This window comes from Pimephales promelas, chromosome 1 (genome assembly GCF_988280905.1).
Source record: "Pimephales promelas chromosome 1, fPimPro1.hap1.1, whole genome shotgun sequence".
Lineage (NCBI taxonomy): Eukaryota > Metazoa > Chordata > Actinopteri > Cypriniformes > Leuciscidae > Pimephales > Pimephales promelas.
The window spans coordinates 15,678,716-15,705,230 of record NC_142769.1 but is presented as its reverse complement, the minus strand read 5'-3'; the positions used below and the strand labels follow the sequence as shown (position 1 = coordinate 15,705,230).

The window sequence follows — 26,515 nt, the reverse complement described above, 5'->3', positions numbered from 1 at the left end:
GCAACATGCTCAAAAACTCACCAAATTTGGCACGCATGTCAGGACTGGTGAAAAATTTCGTATTTTGTGGGTTTCGCGGATGGGCGGGGCAAAATGGCACGCTAGCGCCACCTAGAAAATTGGAAAAAATTAGCCCCTCGTCCACGTTCAACCTACATGCACGAAATTTGGTGGGGACGTGTATCATATCAAGACGCACAAAAAAGCCTCAAGAACCCATACCATAAAATCGACAGGAGGTCCGCCATTTTGAATTTGGCGGCCATTTTTGGACGATTTACAGACTCCGTACTTTAACGAACTCCTCCTAGGGATTTAGTCGGATCGACTTAAAATTTCTGCTGTGCCTTCTAAAGGCATTGACGATGTAAAGTTGTGCTATCTGCGCGTTTTCGTCGATGGGCGTGTCCGTGGCGTCGAAGATTCGCCATGAAACAGGAAGTTGTACTAACTTGGCTGTAAATGCCCTGATCTGCACGAAATTTTACACATTTGACAAGAGTCACGCCCTGAACAAATCTACATGCCGACATTCACCCACAGTCATAGCGCCACCTGCTGGCAACAGGAAGTGACCTTTAACGAAGCAGCCCCCGCTGCTTGTTTGACCGACATGTACGAAATTTCTGTGGTACATCTACCATGACCAGACGCACAAAAAAGCCTCAAGAACCCATACCCTAAACTCGACAGGAAGTCCGCCATTTTGAATTCGGCGACCGATTTGGGACGATTTACACACTCCGTACTTTAACGAACTCCTCCTAGGGAATTAGTCAGATCAACTTCAAATTTCTGCTGTACCTTCTAAAGGCATTGACGATGTAAAGTTGTGCTATCTGCGCGTTTTCGTCGATGGGCGTGTCCGTGGCGTCGATGATTCGCCATGAAACAGGAAGTTGTAGTAACTTGGCTGTAAATGCCCAGATCTACACGAAATTTTACACATTTGACAAGAGTCCCGTCCTGAACAAATCTACATGCCGACATTCACCCACATTCATAGCGCCACCTAGTGGCAAGAGGAAGTGACATTTAACGAAGCAGCCCCCGTCGCATGTTTGACCGACATGTACGAAATTTCTGTGGTACATCTACCATGTCCAGACGCACAGAAAAGTCTCTTGGAGCGATGCCCTAAACTCAACAGGAAGTCGGCCATTTCTAATTTTACCGCCATTTTTGGATGATTTACTCATTACGTACTTTAACTAACTCCTCCTAGGGCTTTAGTCGGATCGCCTTCAAATTTCTGCTGTGCCTTCTAAAGGCATTGACGATGAAAAGTTGTGCTATCTGCGCGTTTTCGTCGATGGGCGTGTCCGTGGCGTCGATGATTCGCCATGAAACAGGAAGTTGTAGTAACTTGGCTGTAAATGCCCAGATCTGCACGAAATTTAACACATTTGACAAGAGTCCCGCCCTGATCAAATCTACATGCCGACATTCACCCACAGTCATAGCGCCACCTGCTGGCAACAGGAAGTGGCCTTTAACGAAGCAGTGTGGCAAATGCACAGCCGCACTGGCTGAGCTGCAGAAAATGAAACGCGGCCGCCTCACACCCCGACATGCTACAGGTGCGAGGGCCCGCCCATCGCTGCTTGCAGCTTTAATTAGGGCCCGAGCACTAAAAGTGCGAGGACCCTATTGAAACTGTTAGGATTATTTTTTTTTTTCTTTTTTCTGCAAAGTAAGTGCCATTTTCGGGGCCGCAACATGCTCAAAAACTCACCACATTTGGCACGCATGTCAGGACTGGTGAAAAATTTCGTATTTTGTGGGTTTCGCGGATGGGCGGGGCAAAATGGCACGATAGCGCCACCTAGAAAATTGGAAAAAATTAGCCCCTCGTCCACGTTCAACCTACATGCACGAAATTTGGTGGGGACGTGTATCATATCAAGACGCACAAAAAAGCCTCAAGAACCCATACCCTAAACTCGACAGGATGTCCGCCATTTTGAATTTGGCGGCCATTTTTGGACGATTTACAGACTCCGTACTTTAACGAACTCCTCCTAGGGATTTAGTCGGATCGACTTAAAATTTCTGCTGTGCCTTCTAAAGGCATTGACGATGTAAAGTTGTGCTATCTGCGCGTTTTCGTCGATGGGCGTGTCCGTGGCGTCGAAGATTCCCCATGAAACAGGAAGTTGTAATAACTTGGCTGTAAATGCCCAGATCTGCACGAAATTTTACACATTTGACTAGAGTCCCGCCCTGAAAAAATCTACATGCCGACATTCACCCTAAGTCATAGCGCCACCTGCTGGCAACAGGAAGTGACCTTTAACGTAGCAGCCCCCGCCATATGTTTGACCGACATGTACGAAATTTCTGTGGTACATCTACCATGACCAGACGTACAAAAAAGCCTCAAGAATCCATACCCTAAACTCGACAGGAAGTCCGCCATTTTGAATTTGGCGACCGATTTGGGACGATTTACACACTCCGTACTTTAACGAACTCCTCCTAGGGAATTAGTCGGATCAACTTCAAATTTCTGCTGTACCTTCTAAAGGCATTGACGATGTAAAGTTGTGCTATCTGCGTGTTTTCGTCGATGGGCGTGTCCGTGGCGTCAATGATTCGCCATGAAACAGGAAGTTGTTGTAACTTGGCTGTAAATGCCCAGATCTGCACGAAATTTTACACATTTGACAAGAGTCCCGCCCTGAACAAATCTACATGCCGACATTCACCCACAGTCATAGCGCCACCTAGTGGCAACAGGAAGTGACCTGAAGATTCACAATCTCATCATTTAATGTTGTTTTTAGTTTTTTTATTGTTTTTATTAATAATCATAATCATTAGTATTATGCATGTGATTTACACTTTTCATATACATTTTTTATACTTTTCATATATATTCATAATCATTTATAATCTACATTTTTATGAATCAAACTTTTCTGAATTCTGTATGTGGAAGACTTTTAGAGTTTGGGAGACTTGGGGGGAAGTTGAGTGTATTATGTTTCTTTCCGTGGAGCAGAATATACATTTCGGTGATTGATGGAGAGCAGATGTTAGCAGCTATATGTACTGTGTAGCTCTTTGTTTTAAGGAGAGAGAGGAAAATACAGAGAGGCAACAAGTACGATCTTTGCTGGTCCACTCTCTCTCCCTTATGTCTTATATAAATTGGTAAAATAAATAACATATATTGGCAGAATGACTGGTGTCTTTTCATTAAATTAAATAACAAGGGGAAACGAAGATTTTAAATCTACATTTTTGGCGTCACACGAAAAGGATCGCATACCCAGGCATTCGTCTCAATCATTTCAGGTAAGACTTTTTTTCCTTTCTAAAAAGTTTTAAGTCTGCCTGATGATTAGAGACAGTGACTGAAATGCTGAAAAGAACTGTGTTATTTTAAGTACCAGTTGTTTTGCCAATGAATATGGGACATAAGGAAAAATTATATAAAAATTAATCAGATTAAATCATCAAATTGAATTAGGCTTATTTAAGGTTCTCTGAAAAGTAAACCTCAAACAATATTTGAAATGCTGGGATAGAGATGGATCTTTTTTTAGAAAAAAGACCATCTAGTCAGAAATTTGGAATTAGCTGTAAAACGGTTAAGCTAGTAAAATTTGCTTGGTTATAACTGCGACGTGGTTGGATAGTGGCGGGACTGTTTAAAAGAAGGCAGAGTAATCCCTAAAACATCCAGCACACCGAAGATTCGTTCTCAGTAGGAGACGAGGGAAGTTTAACACGAGCGATACTTGATTGACCAAAGCGGTTAAATGTGGCGGGACTGTTTTAAAAATGATGGCAGAGTAATCCCTAAAACATTGTAACACGCTAGAGTTATACAAGTATAAAAGGCGCCCTTGTAACTAGCTAGGATCGTGGGCATTCTGAACCTGACCGTAAAGCTGTTCAAATATTTGAGGAGACTGATCCGAGTTAACTTTAAGGGAAAAATAAATACCAAAGAAATTAATCTGAGATCAAATCTAAAGTATTTGAGAAGAAAAAAAAAAAGGAACATTTTGAGTTTTAAAAAGAAAACTAAAATACTGAAAAGCATTAGAGTTAACTTTTCTTTACATTTTTCTTTTGTTCTGTGAGTGAGGGTCAGAGAAAGAGAGTGAAGCAGCCCCTCCCTTCAGAATTGCCCTGTACCTTCACACAAACACATCCAGTTGGTGAGGGAGAGAGGCAGGGACCCTCACACACACATACCTATACATATACAGACAGCCTGCAGCTCTGAGCACACACACATACTTACACACACATAGGCACACATACATCCCTGCTGTTCTGAGTTAACAGACTGTTCTGAGTTAACAGACTGTTCTGAGTGCACAGACTTTTAACACTTGAAGATGGCAGCAAGTGCCTGTACCAGCAGCACAATAGCTGAATGGTATCTTGAAAAGAAGAAGAACAAGAAACTAACTAAACTTTTGAAAAAAGGACTGGACATTAATGCATCTATGAATGAGCAGTTAAGCTGGTTCGAGTCCCAAAAAGACAAGATAAAATCAAAAGCATTTCCAATTTTAGCAGCTAATTGGATTGTGAAACAAGGTGGAATTTGTTGCGACTTAAATGGTGGTCCGGTACCGCTTGTTGAAGTTATGAGGCCTCAGCTTGAAGCATACCACAAATTAAACAAAATCATGTCCATCACATGTCCAGAGAAGGAAAACACGACCAGTGATGATTTATTTGATCCAGATTGGACAAATATAATAACTGAAGCTGAAAGGAAATATTCACAAGCACCAGTGAAATCCGCGACAACAGTAACGCCTCCACCTTACAAACCAATTTATCCACCTTTGCCTGAACAATATACAAGTTCATCTAAACCTCTGACGCAGCCTCAAGCTTCAAGATCAAACAGAGGTCCAGTTGACAAAATGTATATTGCATCTGCACAAGCAGCTCCAATAATAACAAGATCTAAATCAGCCCAGCCAAGCAGAGACATGATGAGATGTACACCAGCTCATAATTATGGATCTGACTGGGGTGATGAGACAAGAGATGATGACGTGATTACAATTGACAAAATCGGTCCTGAATTTTCTTCACCTGTGATTAAAAGGGAAGAGTCGCAACCTGAGATGATGACCGAAGAAAGACCATTTACTCCGGGAGAACGACAAGCCATTCTCTCAGCCTTGCCTCCTCTGAAGAGACAAGATCCAAACACAGAGTTTTGGCGAGAATTAGACTCCCTGGTTGAAGCACATCAAATGACACTAAAAGACATTCACACCATTGTGAAAGCTAAAATCCCAAGAGACCGATGGGAACGCCTGCCAGCGTCGATAACAACAGCCCAATGGGTAGACTTGTGGGTTGATGGCCAAGGACGACCCCTGGGTCTTTGGCAAACATTAGATGTATTCCGAAAAGAAATCCAAGAAATCTTGGGAAGCGGTAAAATTCCATTCACATCAGTGACATTGATTAAGCAAAAGGATGATGAATCTCCAGACGAATATGCTCTGCGTAAGTGGAACACTTATGAGAGATGGGCTCTCTGCGCTAAGAAACAACCTGACAGAGATGATGAACAATTCACTGACACACTTGTGGATGGGTTTAGCTCTAAATACCAACAAGCGTTATCACTTGGAGTCAATCCAGGCGAAACATATGACCAAATTATGCAATGGGCTGGCCGTCTAGAGATGGCGATGAGATCAAACAAGGAAGAAGGAAACAAGACAAATCGAAAAGGAGTGGCGACAGCTCAATACAACATGGACACAAAGAATAAGATTGTTGTTTGCGGCAATTGTGGAAAGCGTGGCCACTCAAGAAAAGACTGCTGGGCTAAAGGTGGTGGAGCAGAAGGTCAAGGTCCATCATTTAAACAAGTCACTGCGAAAAATCATGATGAAACCTCTCAAGGGAAGACATGGACGGACGCACAAGTCCGTCAACTCATAGAGGGGATTATGCGTCCGCAATAGGAATCAGCGGCCCCCTGTATTAGTAAGAAAAGAGACAATCGCCTTTTCATCAATGCATTAATAGGGGGCCACCCATGTGATATCCTGGTTGACACAGGAGCCTCAATTTCAATAACAGATCTGAACCTACCTACAACAGATGAAACTATGGAAGTTGAAGGAGTTGGAGGAGGTATCACAACATTTCATAAAAGTATCCAAGTTCCACTACAAATACACGAAGATGAAGTCGTATGGACATCTTTCTGGGTGGGACCGAATTCACAAGGAAGCCTCATTGGCATGGACATACTTCCATTGTTGAACATGATCATCTTCACTGACAGTCGTCAAATCGCTACAACAGCTGGGATAATACCACACGAAGATCGCACATGTAATTTGAGTTCAGTTGGTGCAGCAAAACCAATCATCAGAGACTGGACCAAAGACGGTGTGTGGGGTCTTCTGTGCAGTTTACATCCAGAAGTTTGGGCTAAACACAAATTTGATTGTGGCAAAGCCAACATTGACCCTGTTGTTATTGAAGGGCCGACACATGCCCCTCATAAACAATACCCTATCCGACCTGAAGCAAGACGAGCCGTGGAAGAGATAGTGGCAGACTTGGAAGCTGAAGGGATTATCAGACAAACTTCATCAACCACTAATAGTCCTGTCTGGCCTGTCAAGAAATCGGATAACTCCTGGAGATTAACCATTGATTACACAAGACTCAACAGTGTAACACCAAAACCGCATCCTATTGTGGCCAATCCTGCCACCATTCTGAATGATATTCCAGGAAATGCAAGAATTTTCACAGTGCTAGATGTACTGTCTGCTTTCTGGTCTATACCTATTGACGAAAAATCTCAAGAGAAACTTGCCTTCACAGTGGGTGCAAAACAGTATGTCTGGAACAGACTCCCACAAGGACTTAATATTTCTCCTGTGGTATTTCACAGAACTTTGGATCAGTTCTTAACGGAGCAAAAAGCTGAAATCGAGAGTTCAGGAAGTGTTTGCCTCCAATACGTGGATGACTTGTTAATTGCAAGCCCAGATGAAAACAGCCACATATTTGCTCTGAATATTGTCCTACAAGCCCTTAAGAAAGGAGGATTCAAAGTCAACCCCGACAAAGCACAGCTGGCCAAAACCAAGGTTATCTACTTGGGCCAAGAAATATCTGTCGAGGGAAGGAGACTGACAACAGAGCGTGTGGAGGCATTACGGCAACTTCCAAAACCTCTAACAGTTACAGGAATGAGGAAAGTGATGGGACTTTTCAACTATTGTCGTCAGTATATTCCTGATTTTGCCAGCATCACCAGCCCCCTCATTGACTTGTACAAGGGAGGAAAGCCTGGAATGGAACAGATAAACTGGACACCGGAAGCTGAGGAAGCATTTACTTCAATGAAAGAAAAACTGACTTCAGCCCCAGCCTTGGGACTTCCTGATGGACGATTGCCGTTTCATTTGTGGACCAGGGTGGGAGATGAGACGTACTCAGCAGTACTGTGTCAAAAACCAGGTGATCGATACAGACCTGTTGGATACTTTTCCACAAAGATTCCTGTTACAATGATTGGTCAACCACGATGTATACAAGCTCTCGATGGTGCCACATGGGCAGTGGATGCTGTGGAAAATTTGATAGGAGCACAAACAATCATATTGCATACTCCACACAGTATAGTGACGTTGCTGAACAACACAAACATCAAGACCATTACTGATGCAAGGAGAGCAAAATGGGAAGCAACTTTGTTGAACAAGGATTTGAGAGTGGAAATCATCAGAGACACATCCCTTAACCCTGCAACGATGATGATCGAACCACACGAGGGAACACCACATGAGTGTGAAAAACAAGTAGAAGAAGAAAGTCTTGGTCCTGTTAGTCCAACACCTCTTGAAAATCCAGACAAGGAGTTATGGGTCGATGGATCCAGTTACTATGTTGATGGAAAACGACATACTGGATGGGCTGTAGTGGAAGCTGATGGAAATGTCGTGAAGAAAGGAGCTCTTTCTGGGCATTTTTCAGCACAAGTAGCTGAGCTCATAGCACTTGCAGAAGCTTTCGAATTATCGGAAGGACAACGAGTCAACATCTACACAGATAGTCGTTATGCTTTTGGAGTGGTCCATGACTACCTTGCCCTGTGGAAAAAACGTGGACTTATCACCAGCAATGGGAGCGAAATACAACATGCTTCCATAATTCGTCGTTTGATTGCAGCATGTCACTTACCTAGAGAAGCAGCCGTGATCAAAGTAAAATCACATCAATCTGACAAGTCCAAAGAAAGTCAAGGAAACACGGCAGCAGATGCAGCGGCCAGAGAAGCAGCACTACTTCCTCTTACTCCTGTTACCTTGGTAAAGGAAAACACCGAAGATAATCCTGAGCTCCGCCTTCTGTCATATCAAACTGAGACAGATGAAGAGAAAGAACAATGGATAAAAGCGGGAGCGAAAGAGGATGATCAAGCTATCTGGAGAATTCCAACAGGACAAGTGGTGATGCCTATCGGAACAAGAAGGGAACTAATGCAGCTGTATCATGGAAAAGTACATGCTGGAGCAAAAGCAATGAAAGCTCAAATCAGCGAGACGTGGTGGTGGCCACGAATGATGAGAGACATTGATGATTACTGTAGAAGATGCTTGATCTGTCTGAAAGCAAATGTTGGAAAATCTGTAAAGGTGCGGATGTCACATGCACCCAGACCAACAGGTCCATGGACACATCTCCAAATCGATTTCACAGGACCTTTGTCACCCAGTGGAGGGTACCAATACATTCTAGTAATCATGGACAGATTTACTAGATGGGTGGAAGCATTCCCAACAAAAACCTGCACTGCTGAAGCAGCCGCACGAGTGATGGTTGAACAAGTCTTTCCTCGCTGGGGTCTTCCATATGAACTTGATTCTGACAATGGAACTCACTTCACTGGAAAACTGATGAAGGAAGCAATGAAATTGATGGGGATTAAACAGAAGTTTCACATCCCATATAGACCTGAGTCTTCAGGCCTAGTGGAACGCATGAACAGATCGTTGAAAACCGCTCTTACCAAGGCCATTCTGCAAACTGGCCAAGGGTGGCATAAGTTGTTACCCGCAATTTTGTGGAATCTGAGAGCAACCCCGAACAGAGTGACGGGACTGACTCCTTTTGAACTGATGACTGGAAGAGCAATGGTTCTGCCTCCTGATGCTCCGCCGCCTGCGGGAACAGGAGGAGACTCTACTTTGTTCCAAGAGAAGCTACGACGCTATCTTACAATGCTGGACAAAGCAATCAAAGACAATAATAAGAAAGTGCGAGAAGCTCAACAGCAATGGGATGAAAAACATACCACTACTGACATTCACACATTCCTGAGTTAGGCAGTTTTGTTATGGTCAAACGTATTCCCAGGAAAGGTTTAGAACCTAGGTGGGAGGGGCCATATGAGGTACTCTTAACAACAGATACAAGTGTCTGCCTAAAAGGGAAGGGTGTAGGAACAGATAGATGGTATCATTGGTCACAAGTTAAACCTTGCTTAGTGAATGAACAAAATGATGAAGGCTTAGGACCTGAGATTGAGCACTGTTCACTCATTAACTTTGGGAAAAAGGAGTGATGATTAATTATTTTTCTGCTTCCATTTCAGGAATCAATTCCATTGACATTGATTAGAGATGGTCGCAAGTTATTCTCGATACACAACGACAATGGTATGCTTGTTTTTAATTTTACTTGGCATTTACCAAGGAAGCCAAGCTTTATGGACTCCTCGAGTTCAGGAAATTACTCGGAATGCAACCCTGAAATCTGGCCAACGTTTTACTCTACCCTTCATTTCCAGATGGGGATTATGGGATTGGGTGCCACGTAATGATAAAGACCTTGCTAAATATCGAGTGGGCATCTACGGTGGATGTAACTTTCACCACCAATGTTACAAAAGCAGAGTAATTTGGCCGGTGAAAGATGGGGGGTATACCGGTAGTGCTCAAAGACGAGAAATTTGTTCAAAAGAACAATGTGAAATTGTGGGGTTAAACCTCATAACATCTACTGATGTGGAAATTAATTTCATTTTGAATCGTACCCACATGCTTACAATATGGGATTCATTAGCCCTAGGCTGTATCTATCCCATAGTGTTACCATGCGAGGGGTTTCTATGGGATGCTACCTCCAGGACAACTAGATTCAAGGGAAATTACATACGAGTTTGGCATTCGGAAGATGCGAATGAATATTGTGAGACTGAATTAGAAACTGGGGAAATTGGACGGTGTTTTTATCTTTCTGCGGGAAAGACAAACAAAGCTAAAACATGCCCAAGTACAACTATTGCACCAGCTCATGGTATATTGTTAGCAAAGGAAACCAAAACCTTGATAAACGAAGCTCATATGGTGCGACAACGCATTAATTATAACTTGATGTCTCTTCTTACTGTTTATGATCAGTCCTATTGTGGAAATTTCACAAAAATTAGGAGCTGGTTGGAAAAAGAAATTAAATATTATACCTCTAAGGATCCTCTTGGAAGTCGAAATCGCAAACCTCGAAGTATATGGGGAGACATAGCGGGGGTATTTGGCTCTGTCAATTCAATTAGTAATACTGCTCAGCTGAACCAATTAAGTGAGTATTCTCAGTGGGTGGGAACAATGACCGGCAAAGGACTTACTGAGACTCTTCAAGGTTCTCTACATATTATAGCAGCGGGTCAGCATCTTAATGACGCAGCGAGGGAATTGGCAGATGCATTAGTGAAATCGTCTAATTTTGAGACACATCGTGCAGCGTGTTTATTTTTGGCTCAGAATTTGAAGGATCAAATGGTAGAGGATATTCAGGTTATTCGAATGGGGCAAGTTCCTGAGCGAATAGCGGAATCTTTGTTATGGGTTTTTGGAAAACAACTTAATTTGACTTCTGCTAAACATGCTCCATTAGTTAAAATCGCAATCAATGAAGATTCGTTGTCAGGTTCTGGAATATTACCTTTGATTATGGTCTGGCCTCAATATGGGAAACGCAATATTATGACAGTTAGACGATTCCAATCAATGGGGGTTAGACAAGGAAATTCAGTAATTAGATTGGGAAGGAATGGATATTGGGCTGAAGGTGAAACACCAATGATTTCTACTACAGACTGTTGTATTGAGGAACATGAGTGGGTAATTTGCTCATGTTCTACAATGTTTAGTCTGTCTCTTAATGGATCTGCAGTTTGGGAAGTAGTTCCTTTAGATCGAGCCACAGGTGCATGGCAGGTGTCAGAAGCACAGTGGTGTATATTACATGACGGAATAAATGAAAATATGATATACGGAGGAAAGCTATGTCCAATTCCTTCTGATCCATTTTGCGTTGAGATTCTCTATCCTCTTCAATTGGGTGGAATTCATGTCCCACATGTGCAATTGTTGCAGTTAGATCCACAGTGGTGGAATAATGATTTGGTGGAAGAGAGGAATTATGAACTCTTTGAAATGGTCAAGAGAGTTAAAGCAAGCGTTAAGGCAGCTCAAGAGGAGGGAATTCAAGCAATGGGTCATGTTATCGTAGCGAATGGAGTAGCTAAATTGATGTCTGAGAGGAAATTAGCTCGAATTCCAGGGAATTTAACATGGTTGGAATGGATAGTTTTGACTATGGTAGGAGTTTTTGTGTTTCTGTTAGTAATAAAACTTATCATATATGTGATAAGAAAGAGAAGTACCAAACCTTTTAGATTGGTTATTACTGACAAAATGGATAGAACCGAGAATGGAAAATTCGGAGTGAGATAGGAGATTTTACACTACACTACTTACAAAACACAACCTCACAAACAATGAACACCCGCTTACTGATTTGCAACCCCAAGGGATAGGACCCTTTAACATCAACGTTTATTTTAATTTCTTATTTTGGCTCGGAACTGGAGGAGTTAATTAATTAACGAGTTAATTAATTAATGAGTCCAGGCACGGGCAGAAGACTTTTTTAGTTTTTCTTTTCTTAGATGATTGGGGTTCATTTTAAATGCTCACACATAGATGTTAAATAACACATAGTATGCGGGGACATAACATGGGTTGGGTTTTTGTTTGTTATTTCTTTTCTTTTCTGTTTCAATTCTTTTGTCTTCTATGTCTATGTCTTGGTCTACTATTTCTCCTCAGCACTATCACTTCAATAGGTTGGCCACCTGGAGATGATGGTGTGGAACTGACGGCCGTAGTTCCAGAGGAGGGACTGAAGATTCACAATCTCATCATTTAATGTTGTTTTTAGTTTTTTTATTGTTTTTATTAATAATCATAATCATTAGTATTATGCATGTGATTTACACTTTTCATATACATTTTTTATACTTTTCATATATATTCATAATCATTTATAATCTACATTTTTATGAATCAAACTTTTCTGAATTCTGTATGTGGAAGACTTTTAGAGTTTGGGAGACTTGGGGGGAAGTTGAGTGTATTATGTTTCTTTCCGTGGAGCAGAATATACATTTCGGTGATTGATGGAGAGCAGATGTTAGCAGCTATATGTACTGTGTAGCTCTTTGTTTTAAGGAGAGAGAGGAAAATACAGAGAGGCAACAAGTACGATCTTTGCTGGTCCACTCTCTCTCCCTTATGTCTTATATAAATTGGTAAAATAAATAACATATATTGGCAGAATGACTGGTGTCTTTTCATTAAATTAAATAACAAGGGGAAACGAAGATTTTAAATCTACAGACCTTAAACGAAGAAGCCCCCGCCGCTTGTTTGACCGACATGTACGAAACTTCTGTGGTACATCTACTATGACCAGACGCACAAAACAGCCTCTTGGAGCGATGCCCTAAACTTGACAGGAAGTCCGCCATTTTGAATTTGGAGGCCATTTTTGGACGATTTACAAACTCCGTACTTTAACGAACTCCTCCTAGGGATTTAGTCGGACCGACTTCACATTTCTGCTGTGCCTTCTAAAGGCATTGACGATGTAAAGTTGTGCTATCTGCGCATTTTCGTCGATGGGCGTGTCCGAAGCGTTGATGATTCGCCATGAAACAGGACGTTGTAGTAACTTGGCTGTAAATGCCCAGATCTGCACGAAATTTTACATATTTGACAAGAGTCCCACCCTGAACAAATCTACATGCCGACATTCACCCACAGTCATAGCGCCACCTGCTGGCAACAGGAAGTGGCCTTTAACAAAGCAGCCCCCGCCGCATGTTTGACCGACATTTAAGAAATTTCTGTGGTACATCTACCATGGATAGACGCACAGAAAAGTCTCCTGGAGCGATGCCTTAAACTCAACAGGAAGTCGGCCATTTCTAATTTTACCGCCATTTTTTGATGATTTACTCATTACGTACTTTAACGAACTCCTCCTAGGGCTTTAGTCGGATCGACTTCACATTTCTGCTGTGCCTTCTAAAGGCATTGACGATGTAAAGTTGTGCTATCTGCGGGTTTTCGTCGATGGGCGTGTCCGTGGCGTCGATGATTCGCCTTGAAACAGGAAGTTGTAGTAACTTGGCTGTAAATGCCCAGATATGCATGAAATTTTACACCTTTGACAAGAGTCCCGCCCTGAACAAATCTACATGCCGACATTCACCCACAGTCATAGTGCCACCTACTGGCAACAGGAAGTGGCCTTTAACAAAGCAGCCCCCGCCGCATGTTTGACCGACATGTAAGAAATTTCTGTGGTACATCTACCATGGACAGACGCACAGAAAAGTCTCTTGGAGCGATGCCTTAAACTCAACAGGAAGTCGGCCATTTCTAATTTTACTGCCATTTTTGAATGATTTACTCATTACGTACTTTAACTAACTCCTCCTAGGGCTTTAGTCGGATCGACTTCACATTTCTGCTGTGCCTTCTAAAGGCATTGACGATGTAAAGTTGTGCTATCTGCGGGTTTTCGTCGATGGGCGTGTCCGTGGCGTCGATGATTCGCCTTGAAACAGGAAGTTGTAGTAACTTGACTGTAAAAGCCCAGATATGCATGAAATTTTACACCTTTGACAAGAGTCCCACCCTGAACAAATCTACATGCCGACAATCACCCACAGTCATAGCGCCACCTGCTGGCAACAGGAAGTGACCTTTAACGAAGCAGCCCCCGCCGCTTGTTTGACCGACATGTACGAAATTTCTGTGGTACATCTACCATGACCAGACGCACAAAAAAGCCTCAAGAACCCATACCCTAAACTCGACAGGAAGTCCGCCATTTTGAATTCGGCGACCGATTTGGGACGATTTACACACTCCGTACTTTAACGAACTCCTCCTAGGGATTTAGTCGGATCAACTTCAAATTTCTGCTGTACCTTCTAAAGGCATTGACGATGTAAAGTTGTGCTATCTGCGCGTTTTCGTCGATGGGCGTGTCCGTGGCGTCGATGATTCGCCATGAAACAGGAAGTTGTAGTAACTTGGCTGTAAATGCCCAGTTCTACACGAAATTTTACACATTTGACAAGAGTCCCGTCCTGAACAAATCTACATGCCGACATTCACCCACATTCATAGCGCCACCTAGTGGCAAGAGGAAGTGACATTTAACGAAGCAGCCCCCGTCGCATGTTTGACCGACATGTACGAAATTTCTGTGGTACATCTGCCATGTCCAGACGCACAGAAAAGTCTCTTGGAGCGATGCCCTAAACTCAACAGGAAGTCAGCCATTTCTAATTTTACCGCCATTTTTGGATGATTTACTCATTACGTACTTTAACTAACTCCTCCTAGGGCTTTAGTCGGATCGCCTTCAAATTTCTGCTGTGCCTTCTATAGGCATTGACGATGAAAAGTTGTGCTATCTGCACGTTTTCGTCGATGGGCGTGTCCGTGGCGTCGATGATTCGCCATGAAACAGGAAGTTGTAGTAACTTGGCTGTAAATGCCCAGATCTGCACGAAATTTAACACATTTGACAAGAGTCCCGCCCTGATCAAATCTACATGCCGACATTCACCCACAGTCATAGCGCCACCTGCTGGCAACAGGAAGTGGCCTTTAACGAAGCAGTGTGGCAAATGCACATCCGCACTGGCTGAGCTGCAGAAAATGAAACGCGGCCGCCTCACACCCCGACGTGCTACAGGTGCGAGGGCCCGCCCATCGCTGCTTGCAGCTTTAATTTTTTTTTTTTTTTTTTTTTTTTTTTTCTGCAAAGTAAGTGCCATTTTCGGGGCCGCAACATGCTCAAAAACTCACCAAATTTGGCACGCATGTCAGGACTGGTGAAAAATTTCGTATTTTGTGGGTTTCGCGGATGGGCGGGGCAAAATGGCACGATAGCGCCACCTAGAAAATTGAAAAAAATTAGCCCCTCGTCCACGTTCAACCTACATGCACGAAATTTGGTGGGGACGTGTATCATATCAAGACGCACAAAAAAGCCTCAAGAACCCATACCCTAAACTCGACAGGATGTCCGCCATTTTGAATTTGGCGGCCATTTTTGGACGATTTACAGACTCCGTACTTTAACGAACTCCTCCTAGGGATTTAGTCGGATGGACTTAAAATTTCTGCTGTGCCTTCTAAAGGCATTGACGATGTAAAGTTGTGCTATCTGCGCGTTTTCGTCGATGGGCGTGTCCGTGGCGTCGAAGATTCGCCATGAAACAGGAAGTTGTAATAACTTGGCTGTAAATGCCCAGACCTGCACGAAATTTTACACATTTGACAAGAGTCCCGCCCTGAACAAATCTACATGCCGACATTCACCCTAAGTCATAGCGCCACCTGCTGGCAACAGGAAGTGACCTTTAACGTAGCAGCCCCCGCCATATGTTTGACCGACATGTACGAAATTTCTGTGGTACATCTAGCATGACCAGACGTACAAAAAAGCCTCAAGAACCCATACCCTAAACTCGACAGGAAGTCCGCCATTTTGAATTTGGCGACCGATTTGGGACGATTTACACACTCCGTACTTTAACGAACTCCTCCTAGGGAATTAGTCGGATCAAATTCACATTTCTGCTGTACCTTCTAAAGGCATTGACGATGTAAAGTTGTGCTATCTGCGTGTTTTCGTCGATGGGCGTGTCCGTGGCGTCGATGATTCGCCATGAAACAGGAAGTTGTAGTAACTTGGCTGTAAATGCCCAGATCTGCACGAAATTTTACACATTTGACAAGAGTCCCGCCCTGAACAAATCTACATGCTGTCATTCACCCACAGTAATAGCGCCACCTGCTGGCAACAGGAAGTGACCTTTAACGAAGCAGCCCCCTGTCGCATGTTTGACCGACATGTACGAAATTTCTGTGGCACATCTACCATGTCCAGACGCACTGAAAAGTCTCTTGGAGCGATGCCCTAAACTCAACAGGAAGTCGGCCATTTCGAATTTTACCGCCATTTTTGGATGATTTACTCATTACGTACTTTAACGAACTCCTCCTAGGGCTTTCGTCGGATTGACTTCACATTTCTGCTGTGCCTTCCAAAGGCATTGACGATGTAAAGTTGTGCTATCTGCGCGTTTTCGTCAATGGGTGTGTGTGTGGCGTCGATGATTCGCCATGAAACAGGAAGTTGTAGTAACTTGGCTGTAAATGCCTAGATCTGCACAAAATTTTACACATTTGACAAGAGTCCCGCCCTGAAAAAATCTACATTCAGAAATTCACCCACAGTCATAGCGCCACCTGCTGGCAACAGGAAGTGGCCTTTAACGAAGCAGCCCCCGTCGCATGTTTGACCGACCTGTATGAAATTTCAGTGGTACATCTACCATGTCCAGCCGCACAGAAAAGTCTCTTGGAGCGATGCCCTAAACTCAACAGGAAGTCGGCCATTTCTAATTTCACCGCCATTTTTGGATGATTTACTCATTACGTACTTTAACTAACTCCTCCTAGGGAGTTAGTCGGATCGACTTCAAATTTCTGCTGTGCCTTCTAAAGGCATTGACGATGAAAAGTTGTGCTATCTGCGTGTTTTCCTCAATGGGCGTGTCCGTGGCATCGATGATTCGCCATGAAACAGGAAGTTGTAGTAACTTGGCTGTAAATGCCCAGATCTGCACCAAATTGTACACATTTGACAAGAGTCCCGCCCTGAACAAATCTACATGCCGACATTCACCCAGTCATAGCGCCACCTGCTGGCAACAGGAAGTGACCTTTAATGAAGCAGCGTAGCAAATTTACAGCCGCACCGGCTGAGCTGCAAAATATGCGACGCGGCCGCCTCACACCCCGACGCGCTACAGGTGCGAGGGCCCGCCCATCGCTGCTTGCAGCTTTAATTTATATTAGGGTTGTCAGTTAAACTCGTTATTAACGGCATTAACGCAAAGCCATTTTAACAGAGTCACTTAACTTTTTTAATTGCGCGATAAAGAAAAATAAAAAAAGCTGATAAGTTAAAGTACCAGCAATTTCATGAACAGTATGTCGTTTTCGGTTTTACACCTACTGAACCGCCTCAGCCACTGTGTTTCCTCTGCGGGGATGTGCTCTCTAATAATAGCATGAAACCAACCCATTTACAACAACACCTAAGTACCAAGCATCTTTCCTGTGTCGGTAAGACAGCAGAGTTTTTTCAAAGAAAACTATCAGAGTTTAAGGGAAGTCAAGAAAAATTAAAGAAAGCGACTGTAGTGTCAAAAAAAGCATTGCAGGCCTCATATGCTGTGTCGCTACTTGTGGCTAAATCCAAAAAGTCATTTATTGTTGCTGAGGAGCTAATTCTGCTGCTGTAATTCTTGCAGAAACAGTGATTGATAAGAAAGCTGATGCACTAAAAACAGTACCATTGTCCAATAAAACAGTGTGCCGTAGGATTGATGACATGGGCGTTGATATTGTCGATCAAGAAGCGGAAAAGTTAAAACTTTCCGGTCCATTTGCAATTGGACGAGTCAACAGATGTTAGTGGGGAAGCGCAGCTGATTGCGTTTGTGCGATACAGAGACATTTCTGAAATTAAAGGGTCACTTCACCCATTTGCATTAAGCTTTGTATCTTTAGAAACCCAGTCATATTTTTGAATGGTCATGGTTTATTCCCTTATTTTCCCCTGAGATGGGAGAAATAAGGATTTAAGTGTTTTATTTCCTGCTTATCGTGACGTAAAAGTCGTCATTTTGCGTCACGATAAGCAGGAAGTCACATTTCATTGAAATGTCAACAGACTACAATGATTAGCTCATTATTATTCAAGGGTGTGGCACCCACTCACCCACAGGCCTATTACAGATCAGTGGGTGGGACTTCACTTGCAGAACCTGAAATCAATATCCGCCATCTTGTTTGGAAGCTAAGCTAACAAGCCCTGTGGAGATATGAAGTTATGATAATGGAAGAAACTAAACATGATATGGAAGAAGAGGGTTTTTGAAAGTCTGCTGCTTGAATCCAATGTTCGTGGCTATCTTTACGAGCTGCGGTATAGTTTAGAGCAGCTGAGGCTGATGGAGGAGCAGGAGATGCCCGGACTGGGTCGAGCTCGGCGGCCTGCTGTTGCCTGGACTCTCGCTGCGTGTCACGGCCTACGGACACAGAGTCCGTCTGCTGCAGAGAATTTCAACGATGGCAATTTCTCCTGGAGGAAATCTCTGAATCAGACGAGCACACGGACGTTTGTGTTGTGATAGTTTCGCCTTCAGAACATCCAGGTATCATGCAGTAATTCACCATACAGAAATGAATACAAACGCGGAGTAATTCACTAACGTTAATGTGTTTACAAATGTAACGTGAACGGGGTTTAATGTTGTGGGAAGAAAGAGGCATGAACCGGCGAACATTTAAACATTTTAATAGTAAAATGAACAAATACAAAACGAAAGTAAGCCAGCGTTATACACAACAAAAACAAAACATAAAATCAGGCCTGTTTCTCTCTCGATCTGCCGTCGTCGCTCCCCATTTTATGCATTCGCTCCTTCTATTCGTGAGAGACGCACCGGCGCGCACCTCACAGGTGTCTTTCATTATCACTCACGCCACCGGCCTCGCGCAGCGCGCCGTCCTCTTACATCCCTCGCCCTCGATCGTCCTGTTCGCCACAGCCAACTAACTAGACATTTTGTTTGAAATGAATTTCAAACTCTTACTCTGGTAACAGCTAATGTTAGCGTTGTAGACGGAAGAGTGTGTTTGCGTCTCTGTTTGCGCTGTTCCGGTGGGTGGGTTAGTGGGTGTGTCTTGCGGAGCTATGCAATGTTGGGGAATTCTGGGAACTGTAGTTTTTTAACACAAAGGCGCCCCTTGGTTATTTTCTGTCTTTTCTCAGTCAAGAGGGCACCAAATTAAAAAAATGATTTTACATTTCAACTACATATATGATCCACTTTCAATAAAGATTAATGTTGCAATGGGTGAAATGCTCCTTTAACGAGCACATTCTATTCTGCAAGAAGTAGAAGGGGAGAAGTAGAACTAGTGGGGAACACTACCGGTAAAGATGTGTTTCACGTTATCGACACCTTTTTCTCAGAGAACTTTTTCATTTGTGCACGGATGGCGCAGCATCAATGACTGGGAGGGTGAAAGGGTTAATCGCGCAGATTAAGAAAGTAAACTCCGACATTTAGTGGAATCACTGTATCATCCCCAGAGAGTGTATCTACTTCTGTATTTATATCTTCTTTTGTGTTCTCCAGAAGAAGGTCATACAGATGTGGATCTTTAAAATGTTCGTTCATGTGTGTTCTTGTTGTTGATGGTGGTGGCATGTATATTGTGGTAGGTATATCTCAAAATATATATTTTTTTCATTATTTTTGTCTGTGTCACACACAGACACATGCCTATCTTTATAATTCTATAAAAATAGTTTTGACCTCTAAAGGTTATTTAATTTGACACAAATACTAAATTTAACTTGCACTGCAATGCAACAGTGAAAGTACAAAGTTTCAATCCTACTCAACTCCATTTCTTTATTCATGATTGATTAGTATTATATTGCATATAATCTGTGCTGGTCAATTAGTCTAAAATAATTTGAAAAAACCTAGATACCAGTAAAAAAAAAAACGTGTACATGTTATTTATTTTAAATTGGCTACTTAATTGATTATTCCAATATCCAAATATGATATTAAATCCTACATGGAAAAGGGCTTATATTTGTGCTTTCTTTGCATTTGAACATTAGGCTACATATTATAAACAGGACATGCATTAGCTGAATAAACTTTAGCCAATCCAAATATATTTATAGAAACAGTTAACAATGAATAGACAGGAGTCCTGTCACATGACCAATAATATAATTGTTCAAATAAGACGAATCCGACATATAATGAGGGCTGTTAACAGTAAAGCGTCTGTCGCTTAACTAATTGTAAAAACACGAATAGACAAGACAAAAAGCTTTGACATTTTGACAAAGAAAACACAAGCAAGCCTGTCAAACTTTGCCTGTCAATTTTTATATTATAAATATCTTCTCTCTCTGTGTACGCGAGTCTGTTTGTGAGAGCTCGCGCAGCACTGATACATGAGATCATACAATGGTCGTTTTTAATCCATAAGTACGCCAACCACACTAGTTTTCATACAAAATATATATGTATCATAATTCGGTACTTTGGTTATTAACATAATAAAGTAACACATAACATAATTCGGTACTTTGGTTATTAACATAATAACCTTAACACAAGCAGGCTATGTTTCTCAACACTGAGAATGAAAAAAATAAACACCTGTTTCTCCAGATTTGCGCTTTATATTAGTCATCCACAAATAACAGCACTTTCATAATCACTAAGACATAGCGATTTCAATTTTATTTAGATTTATTGTTCAACATTACTTGAGCATTTTTTAATTTGCATGGCTGAATGTCTTCCTCTTATCTGAGTTACCATGAATGAATTATGGAGTATTTTTTTTTTAAATAATCCTTGCGATCCCGTCCCGTGTGATAACCAATCAATTTTAAATGAACTCAAATACAATATTTCAACTTTCTACATCCACCACAGCCCGTTTACCTTCAGGAGAAGTCCCGACTACTGTAGGCCTACTGTCCTCGCTTAAATCAGTCAGACTCGGGGCGCGTGCAAATGGAAGCGGGATCGAGCGGGATTCTTTATTGGTGTTGATTTTCAGTCTCTTTTTATTTATAGGGCTTACACATCTGTCAATCATCTCTGCTTGCAATTTGAATGAACCCAGCACTATGATTGGTCGAACTCTTCTTGTCTTGCTATTGCTTGATTTGAGGACTGCGCGTGCAAATACGCATCGCCAGGTTTTTGCGTAGTTTAGAGTGACAAATCGTACCAGCGTACTTTGAGGTCAAAATGCGTGCCCACTACGCAAAATGCGTACATGTTGGCAGGTATGCGTAATCTGAGGGAAAGGCTTCCAGCAGTTCTGAAATGACTCAGGGAAAGGCAATGACTCTGGGATCGGCAATGACTCAAGGACCGGCAATGACTTGGGGACCGGCAATGACTCAGGGACAGGTAATGACTCGGCGGACGAGTGAGTAGCAGGCTCGTCATGGCTCACGTGGAGCGCATGTTCGTCAGGGCTGACGTTAAGCTCTGTCTCGGCAAGGCAGACGTGAAACGCTGAATTGATGGGACTCTCTTGCAGCGCTGGCTCGGCAAGGCTGACATGTAGCACTGGCTCAGTAGGTCTGGTGCGAGGCACGGGCTTGGCCGGGCAGATGAGATGAGCAGGCTCGGCTGGGTAGATGAGATGAGCGGGCTCGGCTGTGCTCACATGATGCGCTGCAGCGCTGATTCATCAGGGAAAACTTGAAGCATTAGTTCGGCTGAAATCTCTTGAGGCATAAATTCAACGGGTTCCTTGTGAAACGCAGATTCGCCAGGAAGCAAAACCTCTGCTTCTAATAAGGCCACGGAAAATAGTGAACCACTCTCGGAAAGGGCCAGGTCAACGTATTGGGCAAGAGTCCAGCGAGGATCAGGAAACGGCATAGCAGAGCCGAGCAGTTCAGATAGTCCTCCCCGAAAGAACACCATTAAACAAAAATCATCTAAGTAGGACTGATGAGAGAGTTTTAAAAAATCAGTCACAAAAACTTTCAAAGGATGTTCTAATTGACGGAGGCTTACGATCTGTGCTGTAGGATCCATGTTGAAGTTGAAGGGGTTCTCTCAGCCGCTGGTTCAGTGGTGGCTTAGTTTTCTGTCATGAACTGCTCGGTGGAAACAGACAGTGGTGATGCAGTGGTGATCCAAATGCAGGCTTTATTGAGAGGAAGATCCAGAAACAGCTACTAGAGAACAGGCAGAAGTCTAAACCAGGTTAGCAGTCCAGATCAGCAATCATACAATGCAGGGATAAGGCAAACAGGAAAACCAGATACAGTCAGGGAGTACATTTTTGGAAATGTAGGTAATTGAAAGAAAAACATTTTAAATGTAATTTCCATTCTGGCACAGCTAAACACAATCTTGTTTTGTGACATTACTTTTTCTTGCCTGGAGAAAATGTCTACCACTGTAACCCTTGTTCCCTGAGAAAAGGAACGAAAACTGCGTTCTGAACTCCTCAGCGTAGCGCCTCTGAACTATGAATGAAACTGATTGGTGTTGCGTCATGACGTAACATGTGAAAGCATATGCGGAAGCTACAAAACCAGGAACACGCTTTTTTTGTGTTGAGTCTCAACCCCAGGCTCTGGATGTGGGCAAGGATGACATCTCGATGCCAAACTGACAGCTCTTGTGACTGGCCAAAATCAGCCAGTCATCAATATAACTGAGCACCCTGAAACCCTGAAGATGGGGTTAAGTTAGTTGGGGTAACCACCAACCTTCCGGTTTGTACTAGACAACCTACACGAACCACTGAGCCACTGCCGCCTGCAAGACGGCCCTCAATTTTCCCTGCTTTTGCTGAGACTTCGCCTGAGAGTGCCGTCTATGCCCCCAAGCTCCTTGAGGGGGGTTCTAGACGAGACACTCTCTTTTTGCGCCTGTCTATAGGCGGGGGAGCTGGTGGATGGCTGCGACTGCCCACTGGGGGCAGTCTTCTCAGATTTGGAGCCGTGAGGGAGTTATTGTTTAAAGGCTGCAGACTGCTTCTTCGCCTCATGTGGTTTGTTCCACGATTTACACAACTCGTGTAAATCGGGAAAGGACGGCAAACGCGATGGTGAGGTTGCTCTTTGTGCTGCAGAAAGCACTTGTCCAACTTTAACAAGCGTTCCTGCCTCTCATGTTGCCAACTGATATTTAAACGGGCCACTGCATGAGAGACAACCTCCACCAGCACCTCATATGGGGGGACATTGGGTGGCGAGAAATCCCCCAAATCCCCACCTTTGATGCTGAGCAAGCAGCTCGAGCATTGGGTTCTCCACTCGAGCGGAAGAAGCCACAGATCAGGTTTCTGCGCAAGGAGGGAGAACATCAGAACGGGCAGAGGAATCCTGAGAACATGCCTCAGCAGTCCCGAGATCAATTACAGCAAGTACTGTAAGCACAGCAGTGCAACAATTACAGCAGCGCATCAAGTACTGTAAGCACAGCAACGCAGCAATTACAGCAGCACAGCAAATACTGTAAGCACAGAAGCGCAGCAATTACAGCAGCGCAGCAAGTACTGTAAGCACAGCAGCGCAGCAATTACAGTAGCGCATTAAATACTGTAAGCACAGCAAGGCAGCACTTACAGCAGGACAGCAGTGCAGCAATTACAGCAACGCAGCAAGTACTGTAACCACAGAAGCGCAGCAATTACAGCAGCACAGCAAGTACTGTACGCACAGCAGCGCAGCAATTATAGCAGCACAGCAAGTACTGTACGCACAGCAGTGCAGCAATTACAGCAGCGCATTAAGTACTGTAAGCACAGCAGCGCAGCAATTACAGCAGGACAGCAATGCAGCAAGTAACTGTAAGCACAGCAATGCAGCAATTACAGCAGCACAGCAAGCATTTAAGCACCAACAGCAGTGCAGAGCCGGAAGAACAAAAACAGCAGAAATTGAATGTACATGAAGAACAGGTGGGTTCAGAAGTACTTATGTACAATGCTTGAACAATAGAGGAATCAACGTAGTTTTTATACTCATCCAACACAGGGTTCAAACCCACTGAATGGCTCAGGATTAGTAACACATGGTTTAGCAGACTGCACCACACAGAGAATGTACAATAACAAACTGCAGAGGAGACTCGTCAGTGAAAGAATGAGCACACAAAAGCAGGTTAACCAGATTAGCATGCTAAGCTAAAGGCACCGAAAGCATAAAAAAGTACATCAAGCTACAAGTACAGCAAGCACAGCATCACATCAATTACAGCAGAGGAGCAAGAACTGTAAGCCCAGCAGCGCAGCAAGCATAAATGGTACATATCATGCTTTTAAATCATTCATTTTTGCATATAAATCATACTTTTGTGGTCTATATAAAGCATAACTGCAATGCTTGGGTCTGAATTCCTCATTATTATAGCTCCACAGGCTCCTTTTCTACCCCTTTTCTGATGTGCGTCTGTGAGCAAGTCATTTTAAAGCGGCCCCTTTAAATAAAAGGGAGATGTGTTACACCCCGCCCGCTCTCCAGTTCACGGTCGGTTCAACTCCCCCCATTCAGCCATTCTTGTAGTTTGATTAGAGATATATGATTACTATAGCTTCAAAAAAAAAAAAAGATTACTATAGCTTCAAAGAACATTTTTATTCACACGTTAACAAAATGTCAACAACGGAAGACTTGTCCATCAAGCATTACATATTTGAGCCAGAGCGAGCGATTTGAAAAAGCCGACGACGAACCTGCAGAACAACGTCTTCATATGGATGCAGTGGTATGTAAGTTAACTGTTTTGTGTTATTAGTGAAAGTCGACTATTTCTCTTGTTAAAACAAGCACACTGACAAGATAAATGACTACGGTCTAATCTTACCACTAAAAATCTGTATTGATAATAAAATGATAACTTACCTTTAGAAAAGCATCAGAAAACACAGCAGCTAAATGATAGAAGGAATTTACCCCTCATTCACATTCAGTCGATCGGCAAACCCTTCTTTATACTGGCGGAGGTTGTTGAAGTTGGAATGAAGTGCTTCAGGTCACTACATCCAAGAGCTGAACATTTCGAATACGCCTGATTCGCGCGTCAAGTACGCGCGAATGGCGCGAATTGAGCGTCTGGCGCGTTAAGCGCGAATGATTCAGTTAGTGCCATTTGTGCATTCACGCGTTTGACGCGAATTCGCGTCTGCCGCCCGAGTTGAAAAATCTGAACTTTGGCGTGAATTCGCGCCGCGTTAACCAATCAGGAGCCTAGCTGCTTGCTCACGTGGTGAAGTGTCTGGATGCTTCAATAAATTATTTTGTTAATATGACTAAATGCATGGTGGGATTATGCACAACAAAGCAAATGTTTTATCACTTAAAACATTATTTCTATATACGAGACATGTTCATTTTGTATTGAATGTTATTCATTCCATAGCTAGATTATATGAAATAGTATTATGTTGTGACAATCAACATATGTGCATAAATTCGTGTCTGGACGTGAGAGAGAGAAAAAATCACAGGACAGGTTAACTTTTGAAGGCTGGCTCTATTTATCATCAAAACAAAAAATAAATGACAGCTAGATTAGATGGATGAGGGCGAGGGCGAGGGTGATCCTCGCTCCGATGCGGGACAACATGTCATCAAACTGGGCGCTGGACAGGAGGAAGTACCGCTGACAGCGGCCGTCATCCAGCGCAGCTCCTGGAGCGAGCAAATGGTGAAACTCGCCAAACGGTTCGGCTCTGAATGGTCCGGTGGACACAAATATACGGCGACGATGATCCCCACGCCGCTGTTCTGCTCTCCAGAGTAAATACAGAGCGGTAACTCTCTTGATGAATGCTCGGTCGACATAAAAACAATGGGCGCCAACGGATTTCGATTCTGACGCGCGTCACGCGCGTAAATTTCGCTTCAAACTTTTGTTTTTACGCGCGCCAGTTTCGCTCTTGACACGCGAATTAACACAAAGTGGTCAAGCGTCAAACTAGACGCGTCAGGCGCGAATTTGACGCGCGATTCGCGTCCGGTGTGAACGTAGCATCAGACTTCCATTTACGGAATAATAAGAAGAAAACTAACAGATAAAATAGGGGCTATCCCCTTCGGGGCTTGGCCCCTAATTAAAGCTGCAAGCAGCGATTAATGGGCCACTGACAGAGGCCTTAGGAAAACAGTGAACGGTGGGAAATATGCATTTAAATGGGTAACTATAGTAACTATATGGTTTAACGTTTCAAGAATGTTGCTAGCATATTTTGCTAGCTTATTTTAATATGATGCTAGGTCTGCAGTGTTAATCATGACACTTCCTGTAGTCAGTAGGTGACTGTCTTCCTCGACATCTATTGCACAACAACATCTTTAAATTCATATGTGGTTTATGTGTTCATCAGATTGGTCAGCAGAGACCTTAGTTCCAGATGAAAAATGTTCAGTCTGACTGGCACATGAGACACTACCTGCTATAATGTTGGATTAGTCATGCACACTTCATTCAGCTTGTTGCCATGGTACTTACAGGAAGTCCTGAGGAGAA

General features: G+C 43.2%; 2 protein-coding genes across 3 annotated transcripts in view; both read left to right on the top strand.

Moving 5' to 3' along the window:
- Positions 1 to 26,515, top strand: part of LOC148998390 (uncharacterized) — a 183,833-nt gene that overhangs the window by 145,667 nt on the left and 11,651 nt on the right. The window lies entirely within an intron of this gene.
- On the top strand, positions 9,336 to 12,529 carry LOC148998391 (uncharacterized). Of its 2 annotated transcripts, XM_089128141.1 has the most exons (2): positions 9,336 to 10,126; positions 10,160 to 12,529. In XM_089128141.1, the coding sequence occupies exons 1-2, from the start codon at positions 9,645 to 9,647 to the stop codon at positions 11,757 to 11,759; spliced, it is 2,082 nt and encodes a 693-aa protein (XP_088984267.1). In that variant the 5' UTR covers positions 9,336 to 9,644; the 3' UTR covers positions 11,760 to 12,529. The 2 variants fall into 2 exon arrangements, with proteins under 2 accessions (XP_088984267.1, XP_088984266.1); XM_089128140.1 differs by having other exon boundaries at positions 9,336 to 12,529.

Excerpts from the sequence above, each read along its gene's own strand:
- LOC148998391 (XM_089128140.1), top strand. The coding sequence starts at position 9,645 with ATGGTCGCAAGTTATTCTCGATACACAACGACAATGGTATGCTTGTTT.